Here is an 18,434-nt window from a genome sequence, read left to right as displayed (position 1 = left end):
CCCACTGGTGGACCTCCTGATGGCACCTGGTATTTTTGGCCACTGTGTGACAGAGTGTTGGACTGGATGGGCCATTGGCCTGATCCAACATTGGCGTCTCTTATGTTCTATGTTCTTTTCATCAGGGTTTTTTGGAAAGCAGGGGGGGGGGCAGGTGAGGCTTTTGCCCTGAAGAGCTTCTGATCAGCCACTGAAGATCTGATTGGCTGTGCAGATTTTTTAAAATGTTGCTTTGGTGGCAGCTGCTATCACAGCTCAAGAATCTGGGTGGCTGAAGGTAAGCGGCAGCAGCCATTTCATGGTTGCACCCACCATGTTGTGTCAGAATTCCAAAGATGCCCGCAGGTAGGGGACCCCTGCTGTAGCAGAACAAGCCTTCCTTTGGAGGAAGACCCTCAGGGGCTTTTCTGCCAGAACAGTGATTGTCAGTGTGGCACCCAGCTCACCAATGTGTTTCCGGGTACCCACCTCCTTCTTCCCCAAAGCACTTATTCATCTCTTCCCCACTGCCAAGAACCAATCCTGGCTTACTCTGCCTCATCAAGAGCAGGAGGTATTTCAGAAAAGCACAGGAGGTATCAACGGCTGCCTCCGTCATAGGACCAATGTTTGGCTTGGAACCTTCCCTTCATAACTGCTGAGCAGTGGGTGTTTAGTCTGGCCAGGATGAATGCTCTTAGAAGGCTTTGGGAAGTCAACAGATAGGTACAGGAGGAAAGAGATTTCGAATGGGGGATACCCAAGAATTGGGGTGAACAGGTGCGGCATGCTCTAAAAGCAGAGCTTTGGTGAACAATTCATCTTCCACAATTTCTCATCAACAGCCAATGCTGCTTGAAAGCCCAGGTCCTGGATACGGTCCATATTAACACCAAGAGCCAGGAGTTTTTGAAAGACAGTCATAAACCATATTGACCTATCAGGGTTGTTGGGCTTTTCTAAAACTTATATTAGGCTCTGGGGGCCATGCCGGAAAAAGCCCCACCACGAGCGCCTAATGCCCTTTCTGACAATGCCAGTTTTTACAATGGGTCACTACCAGCCAATCTTTAAAAATCTTGAATGCAAAGATGATTGTTCTATCTCAGACTTCTGTTGTTTCATTCACACATGCAAGTCATCATCACAGGATTAAACACTCAGATGAATAAGCTCAATGGTATGTTAGATCCCTCCTCCTTCCCTTCCCAGCAGCTAAGAAAATTAAGCTTGTTGGAAACTGGTTAGGAAGAAAATAAGACAGGCTCAAAAATTCATCCCACATGGAATGCTCGGTACCTACCGATGTTTCCATTTTATAGCATTTTTACTGTATTACATAGTCAAGATTTTAAATAAATCCTTGGGCCATAAACGTATTCTTTTATTAGGTTTATCCCATAATCAAATATTCATTTATGTGAGCTTCATTCTATTAAAAAATGAAATTAGACAAAGGTGAGCCAAACTGTGGATTTACAGTAGTTTAAAGCATAATTTAATTCTCCAGGGATAATATTGACAATATAAAAGGGTATAAATGATATTCCCTAACACTAAAATATGCTTATGAGCCCCCAGTGCATGATAGGCTGTTTTACAACCTACCGTGAAATGCATGACTGCCTTAATAAGCAAGACATTTAGAAAAGGGGTTTTTCATACCCACTACATTGTGTAACACGAATAAAGATCTCACCGTTTCGCCTGTGAGCCAAATCCTACGTTAATGATGGTAATTTCCCTTTCGGATGATATTTTCTTTCCTAACAGGGTAGTTATTATTACACGGCATAGACGTCTCCCTCTGCTCTGTATCTGGTATCACGGAAGAGAAGAAGGCGCGCTAATTTTGTAGGCAGGAACCCTAATGCTCAGCATATGGCTCCAGCGGCAGGCGGGACTCATTTGATGTTGCACAACAGAAGTCTGTACGCTGAGCTGGCGTGGCTGAAGCACGTGTGTCACATGCACCTCCAGTGTGTCAGTCCCAACCCCAAGCAGGACTAATCTACATTTAAGAAATGTATGTGGCACAGCCCTCTTAGGGCTGTACCGCTTTCTTATGCGGTTGAACGGAGCGGAGATCTCATTTCAGGGCTGCCTCAAGTCAGAAACGAGACACCAAACAAGCCCTGTCAGTAGGGACAGGGGATTCTGCTAACTTTGCTGCTCTGAGCAGCGGTGGGAGGAATTTTTTTTTTAAAAAACCCCACCGAATAATAGCTATGGTGTCATGTTACTTCAGGTAAAAAACTGGAAGTGATATGGTACCGGTCTAGGAAATGCCACAAACTCTATAGTAACTCCATGGCCTTTTCTGCCCTGGCCCCGGCCTGGTGGAATCAGCTCCCACTGGAGATGAGGGCCTTGCGGGACCTTTTATCATTCTGCGGGTCCTGTAAAATGGAGCTGTTCCGCCAGGCCTTTGGGTGAGGAGGCGGGCGTCCATCTTAGTTGGCCTCCCTGCTTTAGTTCCCGATCTACTGAAATGCTCCGATTCCACCTATATGACCCTAACAGTCTTTTCTTCTTTTTATGTAATTTGCTGCTACTTCTGAATTTTACTGTTTAAATGATTTTAATGTAATGTAATTTTACTGTAATTTACTCTGCTTCTTGTGATCCGCCCTGAGTCCACTTTGATGAGGGTGGAATAAAAATCTGATAAATAAATAAAATGATAAAGACTTTCTCGCAATCTCTAGAGCTACTTTTGTCACCTCCGTTTTTCTTTTTACCAGTAGTGACACGACACCGCATCCGGCATCGCTCCCCGCCCACTGGTTGCCAGTCACTGTCTGGTAACCCTGAATTAGCAGGTTCTTTTCCTCCAGCATGCTAGTTTTCACACAGAAACACTCAAAACTGAGCAGTACAAATGGCAAAATGGCATGATGTGGATATTGCTGGACTTTATTACTTTAGAATTCAAGAGGGGGGAGGAAAGAAAGATTCGAGGGATTGCATTTTTGAAAGCTTTCCATTCTGAAACAAAATCCTGCACATACCAAATTGGCACAATGGGGGAGAAGAAAGGCCTAGATGAGAAGAAGAAGAAGAGAAGAGATTGGATTTATAGCCCGCCCTTCACTTGGAGTCTGTGACCATCTTCAAATTCTGGGACAGATACATAACTTTAGAGAGCAAACGGTGGGCATTCAGGGTTTTAGACAGCCCTCCAGTTGCAATGGCTTTGGATCACAGGCGAAGCTGAGTTGTTTTATACAGCTCACCTTACCCTGAGGATAAAATCTTAGTTCCCCAATTTCTTCCCCAGGACCAGAAGTTCTCTGAGTGACCTTGGCCCAGTTACGGGATCTCAGCCTAACCTACCTTTCAGGGTTGTTGTGAAGATAAAAAGAGGAGAGGAGATGGGTGTGAGCCACTTTGGTTGACAGGCAGTGTGGTGGACTAGGTCTGGGGAGAGTGGCTTTGAATCCCTGCTGGTCAGGAAACGTAGCAGATGACCTGGGGCCAGGCGACCTCTCCCAGCCTAACCTACATTATGGGCTTGTTGTCATGATAAAATGAAGAAAGAGGGAAGCCTGTCTCGGATCCTAAGCAGAGGAAATGGCTTTGCACATAAGGAAGACAGCTTCCCTGCTACATTCTCAGCTCCTGTTGGTCAATGGACAGTGTGTGTATGTGTGTGGGGCAAATTGGGAGTTTGAAGCAGGGGGTGGGGGCAGGAACCACAAAGACCACCTTTCTCTCCACCCCAGCCATTCCACTGAGGGGCGGCTGCTGTGCAGACAGAATGGCCTCATCCAGATCCAAGACCGCACACCCTGTCCTGAGCGCCACGTCCAAATGAAAGCCCCGTGCCAGCGTCCGGCAGACCGACAGAAGATCACAAACAAAGCCTCTGCATCTTTGTCAAAGCAGCAAGAAGCCATTCACCATGAGATTTTTGATTCTCCCAGCTTTGTCAAAAAAAACCCCCAAAAGTAGCAGGATGGGTTTATCGTGCCCTCGCGTGCTATGGTGCTATCTTTCCTGGTGCCGGCTGTAAAAATGACTGACGATCCCTAGCCATACCCAGCCAAAGCACGGTACTCTCACAGCGCCGGCCTAAGCAGAGCTCTACCATTCTCAGTCTTGAACCTCAATGGACTTAGAGAACCTGTGTCACTGTGTTTGGGATAGCACTGGAAGAGTCACCAGATCCTCCAACGGGCCACAGGGGAAGATGGCGACTTGCCAGTCTGACACCCTCTGATTTGCTAACAAGGATCGCTCCCTGAGCTCCCTCCCTCTTCCCCATTACGTATTGCTAATGATGACTCTTCTGTGGCTAAGGGGTTCTATAGCAGCCTGTCCTGCCAAGAAGGCTTTTGTTCTTTTGGTTTAAGATAGGCCAGAAAAACATCATGGAACTGTTACCGGCGGTTGAAAAGAAATCTCCAGTAAGCAAAAGGGGCAGGCAGCACACATCTGCATGGCACCAATGCTCCCTCTCATTTTTTCCCCATTACTGAGTGAAGCAGTCCACATCCTGAGCAGAATATAACTGCGGTAATCGTAACATGGGCAATGAACAGTGCAAGACCCTGTGTGGCTCCAGACTGCTGCTGAGCCTGTGGGGTGTAGTGGCTAAGAGCAGCAGGCTCTAAACCCCGAGTCAAATGCAGCCCCGCAGCCTCAGGTGTGAAATTGACATGTTTGTGTTGGGGCAAACGGCGGCTGTGCTGCGAGGCAGCTCTAGTGAGAAATCGCCCCAATGCTTCTTTTTCTTCTTCCTGTGTTAATGAGTGGCCACTCACACGCACAGCTTAGAGGGAACACTGCATGGCACCTTTATATTAATCTGTGCACATTTATAGGTATAGGCCTTAGAGAAGCAATCTGGTAAATGTACCAGTTCACACAAACCCTCGGTTTGCATCTCCAAAAGGGTAAAAACAGAGACCAGAAAATTGGTACGGCAGGAGCCTATGGCTCTCCGCTGATTTCCAGCACGCACATTCAAACTTTCAGCAACTGAAACCCAGCAAGCGCTTAATGTTTGACCACATCACGCCTTACGCTTGCTGTCTCTTTGGTTTTTCTTAAAAAAGGCTTTGCACTCCGTGCCTTGACATCTGTGTATTATTTACAGAAGTTCCTCCAACTTCTCTTTTAAGGAATGAGAAATGAAAGGTCAACCGCTGGGTGAATTCTGTCCTTCTTGGTATCTGCTGCCCGTTGGCAGGGAAATATCATCATACACAAAAGTTAACTAAGGTATAAACATGCAAAAGGAGAAGTCTCCCCGCGATCATAAAATGATGTTATTTTCTGTTCAGCAGTTCATGTTACTGCTGTTCATGCTAATTAATTAAAGGAGCTGTTGCTGTAATGTGCAAACAGGGAATCTGAGAAACTGAGAGGGCTTTTAGGTCTCCGAGTGAAGTTAAGTCAATCTGGGCGCGAGCAATCAAATGTAATGAAATCGCATGTCAGTGCTAAGCTTGCAAAAACTGTGAAGTTTGACTGGGGAGTAAAAGGATTATAATTAGATTTCCAATAGGATAATAACTAAATGGCAGAAAGCAGTAAAGAGAAAATATTACTTTGTTAGCTAATGGTGCTGCTGTTCGGTTCGGTTTTTTTTTTTTTTTATCAGCGCCGCTTGTAGTTGTGCTAATTTAATTTGCTTTTATCAGCAAAAAAAAAAGGCACCACTCGAATGGTACTTGAATGTCATTTGCAAAAATCATTGATCTGAAGGTGCACTTAATGACACCCAGTATATTTGTTTTATGGGAAACGGAGATTGGTTGATAAAAAACTTTTGGATGCCGGCCGCCTGTGTGGCCCCCACAAGTGAGTTACAGCTATCAAAACAGAAGAGAACTCAAAATGGGAAGCTTTCTCAATGCCTGACAGTCCAACTGCCTACTGGACAATACCCTGCAATACTCTAGTCTTTCATAAGGAGGGAACGCAGGATAGCAGTCTAGGCACGCAGGAGAAGATGCACTCGCTCAGGATCTGGAAGGGCTAGATGTGACTCTCTAGTGTGATCTTTTAATGACTAAATAGCACCGTTGGAGATTCCTGATCTAGATGAGGGCTGTGGTGTTTTCACTTCTTTCCCCAGCTCTGTTTCCTTGACTTTCAAACACTCTCTGGAGCCACAATCTGTTCTTTGGGGGGAAATTCATACAGGCAACAGGGAAGCAGCTCTGATCCTTTCCACGAGCCATTTAAGTCAGTGGCCGTAAAAAAAAAAAGCAAGGTATAAGCAGGCTAAAGAAGTCTGCCCCACTATGGTAAAGCAATTTTTTTTTCATTCAGCAGCTCACGTTACTGCTGTTCATGCTAATTAATTAGCAAACTGTGCTTGGCATGATGTGTGAAACACCTTGATGGAGCCAGTTTGGTGTAGTGGTTAAGTGCACGGACTCTAATCTGGGAGAACTGGGTTTGATTCCCCACTCCTCCACTTGCACCTGCTGATGTGACCTTGGGTCAGTCACAAGCTCTGGCACAGCTGTCCTTGAAAAAGAACAGTTTGTGTCAGAGCTCTCTCAGCCCCACCCACCTCACAGGGTGTCTGTTGTGGGGAAGGGAAGGGAAAGGCGTTTGTAAGCCGCTCTGAGACTCCAAGTGAAGGGCGGGGTATAAATCCAACCTCTTCTTCTTCTTCTTGGATTCTGATGGCCTGGTTTGCACGGCAGAGCTAAGGCTCTGCTGCTCCACAGTGCATGGGGTTCCCCCCCCCCCCAGGACTGATTCATCCTCAGTGTTAAAAAATGTCTTGCATGTAGAAAACTGGATGTCAGGAGGAAAGGTTCTAGTGTAGCTGTCTTCTTGACACGCTTGTTTCCCACGCAGGAGGAATTCTTTTGTACGGAGGAATACCTCATGTTATGAACTCCCATCTGCAGTATGAATTGAGTCAGCCCAGACAGAGGTTCTGCCAATCTCAGTGAGAACAAACAACCAAGATGCTGTTATGATCAGGGCCACATGCTCATGACAACTGCTTCCACTGGTGTATGTGCTCACCGAAGGCACTCGTACACAATACAGATGCAAACCGGTTTTACAACAGGCAGATTCCCATGGCTTCCCTCAAAGGATTCTGGGACTTGCAGTTTGGTAAGGGTGCTGAGAATGATCTCCTAGAGGGCCACAGAGCCTTCCCAGAACGACAGTTTGCAGGGGCCCTTGGGAGGAAGGACTGACATACTGGTTTCAGACAACTAGTATAGATATGCCCGTAGTCTGTTCCATCCCTACAATCCTTGCGGCACTCCTGCTTCAGCCTGTATTGATCTCCTCTTGGCCAACCTATGGATGAAGACAACTTCAAACCCGACACTTTGAACTACCTGTGTGGGAGACTTCCTGATGACGGCAAAGACATATTCCCATGGACAATGGCTACCCATACTTTTTGCCAGAGGTGCTTCAGGCCATTCTGAATGCTAGCAATAAAAGCCACTTGTGGACTTTGGCTTCTGCCACACACTGTGGGACCTACCTCTGAGATACGGCCAAAGATGTAAGTAACATCCTACGTGCCAGATACCATACCTTGCATTGCTGCACTGTCATGTTGGGTTCCATTGTGTTCTACTTCCATGTCTGGGATTCCAGCGTCTGCAAGATGGAAGAGAAAAACATGTGCACAACTGTCCATCTCTAGATATAGCAGCAGGATAATATATTCAGACTGGACCAAAATTTCATGTTAGCAAATCTTCTGCAAGGAAGAGGTGTTTCCAGAGAGAGGGGGAAATTACTTTTGTACTATTTTTCAAACACTCTCCAGGCAACCAGAAAGGGATTGGTTCAGCTGGGAAACGTTCCTGCATGTGTTGATTTTCAAACGTATATGGGTAGGGCCGGCTCTAGCTTATTTTGCACTCTAGGCGAGGAGCCCTTCTGAGGCCCCCACATGCGCCCACCATGGCTTGGACCCGTTCATTGGATCTGTACCCCTGACCTCCCATTCCCCTGGCACCCATGCTCTTAACACTCACTTTTGCTTTTGTAACTTTGCCTGCTTTACACATCTGACTTCCACCAAGGAAGACTGCAAAGAAAGGCACTCGTCGCAAACAATCTCTGCTTCTCACTTGCCTTGACAGTTCATTGCTGGGGTTGCCATAAGTCAGTTGCTACTTGAGTGTCCTTATGTTATTAGGTTCTTCTTTGACTCAGCTGAGTGACCCTTCTGTGCCCAGAGGGCGAAATTCTTTGGTGGAATTGGTGTTTGTATCATCAGAAAGATCATAACATGTTTAAAACTCAGCAGTGTTTGCAGCTGAACCAGGACAGCGGGGTGTGTGTGTGCCAGTTTGGTGCCCCTAAAGACCGGCGTGCTCTAGGCGAGTGCCTAGTTCGCCTAGTGAGTGAGCCGGCCCTGCGTATGGGCATACATGAATTTTTGAACATACATGACTTTTCTTTCTCCACATACATGACAAGGATATACATGACTTTCCCTTCTGAAATAGGACCACACTGCTTTGCTCTTCTATGTTTCTGGAATCTGGCTTACAATGAGTGTTTTTAGATTCAGTTAGTTTGGCAACATTACTTCTGACTTATTTTTTATGCGTGTTTGACTGTAATGGCCTTTTGCTACGGACAATGAATTCTATTTGTACCTTTGCTGAATTATGACACTCCACTGGTAAAGGACTGGCTCATTTGTGGGTGCTGTTAACTGCATTTGCAGCCTAACACAGTAAACTGTCTGTACCACTGTTCCATTTATCTCAGTGTTGTCCATTCTGATAGGCTGCAGCTTCTCTTGAGAAGAGGAAGGTCATTCCCAGCCTGGCCTGTGGCTACGGCAGGGCTATTGGGGGCTCTGCCCCCTTCCTTAAAGGGCCCCTGCTTCTTAAAGCCCCATCCACTTCTTCTCAGAATAATTTAAAGGGATCCTTTAATCCCTTTTGAGAAGAAGCAGGGGGTGGCGTGCCCCCCTCTCCCTCCCCCCTGTAAAATTTAAAGGGCCCTCCAACTAGAGCTGCGGTGGCTCAAGTGGTTAAGATGCTGAACTGCAGGCTGTGGAAGGTCGGTAGTTCAGCAGTTTGAGATCCGAGTGTGCCGCATGATGGAGTGAGCTCCCGTCTCTAGTTCCAGCTCCTGCCAACCTAGCAGTTTGAAAGCAAGAAACTGCAAGTAGATAAATAGGTACCACTTCGGTGGGAAGGTAACAGCATTCCGTGCGCCTTGGCGTCAAGTCATGCCGGCCACATGACCACGGAAACGTCTTCGGACAGCACTGGCTCTTCGGCTTGGAAACGGAGATGAGCACCGCAACCCTGGAGTCGGATTTGACTGACTTTCGAGCAAGGGAACCTTTACCTTTACCTTAAATTAGTTTGCTCTGGAGCCCCATCCTTCCTGAGCCAAGACACAGATCTGTCAGCTGGAGGCTAAAAAACTGTGAGCTAGCTCACCCTAACTCAGCTTAGAGGGAACACTGTCCACCGAATGCTGGGAAATATTTTAAATTCCACCCGTGAGAAAGAGAGAGAAATCTTTCCCAACACTTGGTAGCTGAGACCCTTTTAACTCGAGATGCAGGGACTGAACCGGGGGGCCTGCCACGTGCAACTCACATGACCTGCCATTGCATTACTCTAAGTTCTACAATGAAACCCAACTAGCGCATTACCATTTAACATCCTGAGACCGTCACCCGATGTAGCCTGCTTAAGTGCCTGTTCCACTTGTTCTCTCCTCTTCGATTCAAACTCAAGGGCTTCTTGCAATTTCCTCTTGGCTTTCTTTTCTTTCTTCAAGCGCTTTTGAATTGTTGCTGAAATATGAAAAGACGCAATTTTGAAAGCGCTAATGGGAGCTTCCTTGAGATTATGGCGCACAGACACTTCTCAGCTGCCATTCAAGCTCAGCTTTGGTTTACGGGACTACAGCTTTCTCTTTTATTATGGACACGGTTCATGGAAATGAGATCACGACAATGCTTGTGGCTATTCATTTGAACATAGGTTTTCCTGGATCTGAATTCCAGTCTGCTTCCACTTGAAAATCATCTGTCCTCGGATCTTTTTTTTTTTTAAACTAGTCTCAGTGGGCTGTGTTGTTTTACCACCCAAACAGCACCACAGTTTGCCAGTCTGTGACTACAACCGAACATTTAGCAAGCACAATGCGGGTTTTACGCCATGTTTCAAATCTCACTGGTCAGGGATGGTGACACACTCTGAAGTTTCATTCACATTCTGGATTAATCTTTTGCTCTTGCCTACCAATAAGATAAGAGCTGTTTGTACATCTGCCCATGGAATAATCATTGGCATACACTTTCACACGCATACACAAATGGCATTCACCGTAGGTCAGGAATGTCAGGTGGGTATATGCTAATTCTACAGTGCCAAACTATGCACTACATTTTTTTCAAAGGAATCCAGTCTGGGAAACCACAGCTGTATGGCTGTTTGCAGGGACTGTTTTTTTTAAAATGAAAGGTGAGCCTGATTGAGCTGGGAACAACGACAACGTACAAGGAGAATTGATTCCTGCCCTCCCCTCCTGACCAGAAACATCACTGGGTGGGAGCTTGTTGTTGTTGTTCAGTCGCACAGTCGAGTCCGACTCTTCGCGACCCCATGGACAAGATCCCGCCAGGCCTTCCTGTCCTCCGCCGTCCTCTGAAGTTTGCTCAATTTCATGTTCGTTGCATCGATGACACTGTCTAACCATCTCATCCTTTGCCATCCCCGTCTTCTTTGACCTTCAATCTTTCCCAGCATCAGGGTGGGAGCTATTTCCCCCTTTTTGGCGACTCCACATGCACAGAATACTGCCCATGGGGCAACCAAAAAGAGGGAAACGGCTCCCCTCCCAGCATTGTTTGGGACTGGGGAAATGGCGCAGTGGGGAAAGCAAAACCCCCTCCCCCCCATGCCACAGTTCCCAGTTCGTTGAGCTCACCTTTCTTTTTAAACAAACACTGGGTGATTCTGCATCTAGCATCCACATTTTCTCAACTGGGAGGAAAAGGCACAGCTCAAAACCACATTCAGATACTTCGGGGCAACACCGTACTGACTGCAAAGTCACCCCTGAACGGCCCGAAATCTATGCAAAAGATACCATTAAGTCCGATGATCAAAGAAAGCGAAAGCGGCATGCAGTACAGAGGGTACCATAAAAATCTGATGATCAAAGGAAGTGACAGCAGCATGCAATGCAGAGGGGGATTTCTTTTCCAAGGTGGGTTTCGTAAAACAGCAGAGGGAAAAGCCAATGCAGAACCACCCACTGTCCACAGCTGTTGTGTGGCTACAGGGACAGAGAGTCGAGTCTTGGGAACTTGGTCTCGACTCTTTAAAAAATGTGTCTAATCTGACCCATAGACAAACTGAATATCGGGAATGAAATACGGACAGATGTTGTTTGTCAACAATATGAGCATGGAGGCTTGGACCATACTCAATTACTTCTTGCACTGCAGCCCTAAGTAGAGTTGCGCACTTCTAAGCCCACTGAGTTTAATGGATTTAGTGGGGCGCAAGTCTGCTTAGGACGGCACTACTGTGATCTGCACCTCACTTCCCATTGCCCCCTTCATGTCAACATGTGCTCCCAGCAGAGGCCTATGTGGAGAGGCGTGCTACAATTCCTGGCTTGGCAGAGTGGCGGTGGTGATGGTGGGGGCACCCGTGCATTGACTGACAGCCAGACGACAACCGAAGAGGGAAGACTATGATGTAGAAGTCCTGGGACAATCCGCTGGCCTGGATGGCTCAGGCTGTCTTGATTAAGTCAGGTCTTGGAAGCGAAGCAGGATCAGCCCTGATTAGTATTTGCATGGGAGGAAGTGAATGGCCGCCACGCAGAGGCAGGCCACGGCAGACCACTTCTGTTCCGTCTCTTGCCTTGAAAAGCCTGTGGGGTCACCATCAATTAGCTGAGACTTGTTTGCACTTCCCACCATCAACTGGGATGACCCTGTTGATGCCCAGGCTGACAACAATAGCAGTTCAAAGTGATAGGTATCTCGGCTTCACAGTGGCAGCTGGAAACCATAGCACAGAATAGCACAATGGTGACCAGGGTTGATGCCAGCATGCCTTATCCAGTCACAGAATCATAGAATCTCAAGGAGTTGGAAGGGGGCCATCCAGGCCATCTAGTCCAACCCCCTTCTCAATGCAGGATCAGCCTAGAGCGTCCCTGACAAGTGTTTGTCCAGCCGCTGCTTTGTCCAGCCTGCATTGCAGGGAAGGTGGGTATAAATGTGATTAATAAATAGACTGGTGGACCTCCTGATGGCACCTGGTATTTCTGGCCACTGTGTGACACAGAGTGTTGGACTGGATGGGCCTTTGGCCTGATCCAACATTGGCGTCTCTTATGTTCTTATGTAGATAAAAATAAATAAATAAAGAGCTCACCACCTCTCTAGCCAGCTGATTCCACTGTTGCACAACAGTCGGGCCGCTGTATTTCCAGCTGGTGGATCGATGAAGAAATCAGTGGTTTCCTCATAACCCACAGAAAGTTTGAGAGCCCTTATTCCCACAGAGGTGGAATAAGACAACTGTTTTTAAAGCTTACAAGGCATACGGTGCTTAGCTTCCTGAAGGTTACCCTTTATCCTCTACAAAGCTTCCACCCTTGTTGACCGTTAGAGAAGCTCATTGGGAATTATTCTTTTTTTTTTCAGGATCATCTAATTATAAGGGGTGATGGTGAACTTGAGATACCCACGAGCACTGTTCCCTCTAAGCTGAGTTAGTGTGAGCTCGCTCGCAGTTTTTTAGCCTCCTGCTCACAGATTTTTGTCTTTGCTCAGGAAGGAGGGCTCCAGAGCAAACTAATTGATGCAGCAGCCAAATCGCTCGCTCACAACTTTAATGCCAGTAGCTCACAAAGTAGAGTTTTTGCTCACAAGGCTCCACAGCTTAGAGGGAACATCATGGATCAGCAGGCCAGATGGGTAGAATCTGGAGTATTACCACCAAGAAAAGGGCGTGGGGCAGTGGCCAACAGTGATTACTTTTTTTTGTACACAGTCAGTTTCTAACGGGAGCCGTCATTCTTTAAGTCGGACCTCTCGTTTCCAATTTTTTTTAAAAAGTTTTAAAATTAAAGTTTTTAGTGGTGTGAATCAGTGGGTCTAGCCGGTAGGGTGCACTGTGAGCCGCTGCTCTTGGCTGAGGCGAAGGACGCTTATCGGGGCGCCTGTCAATTCCCCAACACCAAATTCTCACCTTCTCTTCCCGCCACAGTGATAAGGCAAGGCAGAGCAAAGGAGAGAAGAGGCGAGGCTCCGATGATTCAGAAGTGGGGGCTGCGTGGAAAAGAATCGGCTTGGCTTGGCCGACAAGAAGCGAAAAGGCACTCCCAAATACTGGGAGGCTGCAGGTGATAAATCTGTGATCCCCCCCCAAAAAAACCCGGCTTACCTCTGCTTTGTAGCTCAGCTGTGAGTTGCCTCTCCAGGCTCTCTCTCAATTCCCTCTCCCGACACAGCTCCATCTTTAACTCTTTCTTTTCCTGCTGGATCTGTTTTTCCTGTACTCGGGCGTTATCTACAGCAACTTTCAGCAACCCCTGTAAAACAGGCACGTGCAACACCTACTGAAAATAGCATCTCGCAAATGACCCGTGAGCGAGGGGAGCAGAGAACGGATCTTAGGGAAACTTAAAAAAAAGAAAAGAAAAAGACCTGGAGAACATGACGCCAAGCAAGGGAACATTTTGCTACTGTTTTATTCCGGTCTTTCTCAACTTGATAGCCATCCAGGGGCACCCACTAGTTGGCCTCATTGTCAGAGAAGCAAAGCATTAACTTTCTAGGATGATGAACGGTTAGTGTAAAAAGATTTGGGGGTGGGGAGAGCATTCACACTTGTGCTAGCTCCTTGCACAAACATAAAGCCCTTTTTGGGCTTAGAATCGAACTATTCCTCCACAACGTACACTCCTTTGTTCTATGACTTCAGCACGTGGCTCAGGTTCAATATATCCAGTGGGCTGGGTAGCCAGTCACATTTCTGTCGCTGGAAAAAGATGTTGATGATGCTGATGGCAAGCCGTTGAGGCTGGTTTCCCACCAGCAGCAGAAATCTCCTGCTCTACTCTACTCTACTCTAATCTGCTCTGTGTAGCACTGCCCTTGAAGATGACTTGGAAACTTCAGCCGGTACAAAATGCAGCAGCCAGATCATGACTGGGTTTCATCGGACAGATCACTAGTCTAACTGTGCTGGCTTCCACTGTGCTTCAGAGCCCGACTCAAAGTGGGGGTCTTCAGAGCCTGAACAGAGCGAATCCTCAGCAGAATTACACCTTGGTCAGCCCATTTACTTCCACGTGCTTTGCTTAGGGGAGCACTATCAATGGCCTGGGTCCGGAGCAATGCTCCCTCTAAGCTGTGGAGTCTTGTGAGCAAAAATCCTACCCTGTGAGCGAATGGCATTAAAGTTGTGAGCAAGCGATTTGGCTGCTGCATAAATTAGTTTGCTCTGGAGCCATCCTTCCTGAGCTAAGACAACAATGTGTGAGCCGGAGGCTAAAAAACTGTGAGCTAGCTCACTCTAACTCAGCTTAGAGGGAACACTGGTTTGAAGTCCCTGCTCCTATTTCCGGGCTGCCCAAGCCTGAAAGTCTTAGGGGAACCTGCTCTGTCAGAAGTGAGACTGACGAGCACCCAGATGACGGACTTCCCTTCCTAAAGAGGTCTTGACTGGCGCTGTCTCTCTAGGTCTTCTGCCAAAAACGGGAAAACATTTTTTATTTTGGAAAGCCTTTGAATGATGAGTTTAACTGATACCAGTTTTGATGCCCGGTAATGTGCTCTATTTATAACGGGCAGCCTGTTTAAAATCCTTTGGGCGGCTTTTATGGTTGTATGTTACTTTGGATCTCTTGTCAGCAACCGTGGGTGACTTAGGGATGGGTCATATCAACATAGCTTAAATAAATTAACACCCCCCTCAATGGTGCTAGTGCCACTGGAGACACCCATTCTGAGTTTGGACGTGGTCCACTGGATGAAGGACCCTCAAGATATTTAGATCTCCATTTCTTCCCTGCTCAGGGCAAACTTCACGGGGAGGAAGAGAGACACCATAGGAGCATTTTACCTGTATATTGGTTAATAGAGTTTCTACCGACGACAACCCATCAGCAAAGAGGAAAGGTGCGGGGAAGCCAGGAGGCAAAGCTTGTCCAGCCAGTTGGACTTTTTCCAAGGTTGGTTTCATGATTGGGATGGCGATCTGGACCTCTTCTGTAATGACAAGATAGGAAGGAAGGTGAGAGAATGTCCCTTCTAACTGTTCAGCATCGGACCACCAAAGGAACAACTAAAAGACGAGCTCAGAGGAACACCTGGGAGAGGGAAAGGCTCACATGGAGAGGCCACAATCTGGAGAGTCCGCTTCCAGTGTCCTCAAGGATGTCTGCTCGATAGGATCGATGGCTTATTTGAACAGCAGAACATCTTGCTGGATAATATACAGCTTTGAACACTCTCTTGAATTTCAACAGCAGCTTGGAAGGCAGCAGGGGAAAATGCTGTTCAAAAAGTGTAATCCTAAAGCTGAGACCACAACACTAGCTGTGCCATTCTCTGGATGGTAGCTCATGATTTTCCCACATAGTCCTCCCACTGGGAGGTTGTTTTTGTTATCTTGGTTTGTGTGATTTAACCACATCCTAAAGAATGATCAAATTGAAACGCAGGTTAAGCAGGAACGAGTGCCATTTACAAGAAGATTTCCCTATGCATGGATAACTGGGAAAATTCACTGCTCGGTGACTTTCCCATCCTGTATAAAATGGCACAAACTTATGCTAGCAATGTAATCGTTACAGCAGTACTGGAAGCCACCAAGGGAAACTTCTGTTAACAACCCCAGCTCTTGTACTTTGAGCTTAGAAAAATCTTACAAAAAACAAGAGCTGTCTGATACGGGCAAAAAGGATGCAGTTCTGAAACCCACAAGATGAAGTTTATCCAGTTTATATTTTCACTATAGGCAGTGTTATTCCGCCAATTTTTAGTTATTTCTTTGATTAAACCACCCTGTCTCCAATGAGATCATAATAAAGAGTGTTATATAGAATTTATTTTTGGATCACTCTATGAATTTAATAGCTAAAGCCACCCACTCCCAGCTTTTGATATTCAGGCAGGTGTTACCCACATAGTTACAAACATCTCTTTTTTACCATTAGGACAGAAACTTGCTTTTTTTAAAAAAAGTGACAAGTTTCTCAGGATCCTGAATTCCATGCTTGCACTATTTGGTCACAAACTACATACATCTCGAAAAGAACTATGTTTCCACTGGTGCATGCTTTTCAAGTGTTACAAACTGGATTTTAAAAAATGAGGATTGAGTTCACCTGTCCATCACAAAGAGGAAAACCTGACATGTTTAAAAAGTGTTTCTTGGTTAGGAAAATATAATCCAAACAATGCCAGAAAACAACAGATAGTTCCCACCAGCTTTAACACTTTCTAATGAATTTCTTAATATTACAGGATTATAGCTAATATTATACCTTTAACTGAATTCCTTTTCGTGACTAAATGCCATTTGTTAACTCCGTGACAAACAATACAAATATATTTTTTAAAAATCACTTGCTTTTACTTCTTTTGTTTAATTTCACAGCCACGATAACCTCCTTTTGATATAAGTTATAGTTTTGCAATGGTGTGAATTAATTTATGGGATGTACTACCACTAGATGAAGTGGTGGCAGCTACCTTATGGGGGAGATATGTGTGTGTGCACGTGTAGAAACATAAGTTAACATAAGAGAAGCCATGTTGGATTAGGCCACTGGCCCATCCAGTCCAACACTCTATGTCACACACTGGTCAAAACCCAGGTGTCATCATGAGGTCCACCAGTGGGGCCAGAACTCCAAAAGCCCTCCCACTGTAGGCCCCCGAGCACCAAGAACACAGAGCATCACTGCCCCAGACAGAGTGTTCCTTCCATCTATACCTTGTGGCTAAAAGCCAAAGATGGACCTCTGCTCCATAAATTGATCCAATCCCCTCTTGAAGTTGTCTATGCTTGCAGCCGCCACCACTTCCTGTGGCAGTGAATTCCATGTGTTAATTACTCTTTTGGTGAAGAAGTACTTCCTTTTATCTGTTCTAAACCTACTGCTCATCAATTTCATTAAGTGCCCATACGTTCTTGTATTGTATCTTCTCTACCTTCTCTATCCCATGCATAATTTTGTAAACCTCTACCATGTCACCGCACAGTCGTCGTTTCTCCAAACTAAAGAGCACTAGTCTCTTTAACCTTTTTTCATAGGGAAAGTGTTCCATCCCCTTAATATTATAGTTGCCATTTTTTGCACTTTCCCCAATGCTATAATATCTTTTTTGAGGTGCAGTGACGAGAACTGTACACAGTATTCCAAATCCTTTTCTCCTGTAGATGAAAGTGTAACTCAGTAAGGATGATTTTGTGCTGACAAATAACAAGGGGGGAAAGGATATGCCTTCCTTTTCCATGTGTCTTTCTGCTCAGACAGTGTCCTTTAGGCTGCTTGGAGTTTTAAGAAGAAGAGAACCGGGAGGCGGGAAGATTGTTAGAAATCCATGCAATGCACAGTTTATTTATGTTATTTATTTATATCTTTCTTCTCTCCCCATCGGGAAGCCAAAGGGTTTAGAACAGGGGTGTGGCCAAACTTGCTTAACGTAAGAGCCACATAGAATAAACGTCAGATGTTTGAAAGCTGCAAGACATGAACAAATATTACACGTTTTTACTGGGAAATATGCAGATTTGCTTTTTATTAACATTAAGTGAGACTGCCAAAAATAATAACAAAACCTTTCAAAGCAGATATTGATAATGATATTTATTTGTCCAATGATAATTTGTTTGCCAATGATATTTAACTTCCCCAGCCACCCTGCCGGGAGCTGCACAATATGTGTGAAAGAGCCGCATGTGGCTCCCGAGCCACAGTTTGGCCATCCCTGGTTTAGAACATCTTTTCCCTTCCTCTGTTTTATCTTCACAACAAAAACTCTATGGGGTAGGTTAGGCTGAGAGAGAATTAAAGGTCCCACGTTACCCAACGAGCTTCCTTGGCAAAGGGGCCCCTGAACCTGGGTCTCCCAGATCCTTTTTATTTTTGAAACCCCCGAGAGGGTATTTTTATTATTTTTCATAAGACTATTAACAACAACGAAAAATAAAGGAAGGGGAACTACATCTAAGGATAAAGGAAAGATACCCACACTAACTAAAAACCCAAGAGTAGGAGATCTTTTCCATATTAATCTAAAAGTTAGTAAGACAAGTGTTAGTGATACAATATACTTGTGAAGTTCTTGTTTAACACATCTTCTATATTAGTAAGTTATTCTTTGTGAGAGTACTTCTTGAGCATCTTCTTAACTTCAAAGAGCAATTTACAGAGTCCTTCTGCCCTTACTTCGGTTTTCTGTCCCTAAAGTCATACACAGTTTTCGTTGCTCCCGC

The 18,434-nt window shown here is 45.7% G+C and overlaps 1 protein-coding gene across 1 annotated transcript in view; it reads right to left on the bottom strand.

Annotated features, from left to right (window-relative positions):
* The window catches only part of LOC107118197 (dachshund homolog 2-like), a gene marked incomplete at its 5' end in the record, with an annotated part of 22,891 nt that extends 7,695 nt beyond the window's left edge, over nt 1-15,196 (bottom strand). Inside the window, 4 exons of the mRNA XM_015420488.1 lie at nt 7,507-7,572; nt 9,605-9,748; nt 13,368-13,515; nt 15,051-15,196. Coding sequence (XP_015275974.1) covers nt 7,507-7,572; nt 9,605-9,748; nt 13,368-13,515; nt 15,051-15,196 — 504 coding nt within the window. The remainder of the gene's footprint in view (nt 1-7,506; nt 7,573-9,604; nt 9,749-13,367; nt 13,516-15,050) is intronic.
* Between the last annotated feature and the right edge of the window lie 3,238 nt (nt 15,197-18,434).

This window comes from Gekko japonicus, unplaced genomic scaffold (genome assembly GCF_001447785.1).
Source record: "Gekko japonicus isolate JY-2015 unplaced genomic scaffold, Gekko_japonicus_V1.1 scaffold507, whole genome shotgun sequence".
Classification (NCBI taxonomy): Eukaryota; Metazoa; Chordata; class Lepidosauria; order Squamata; family Gekkonidae; genus Gekko; species Gekko japonicus.
This window is presented reverse-complemented; position numbering and strand designations above follow the sequence as displayed.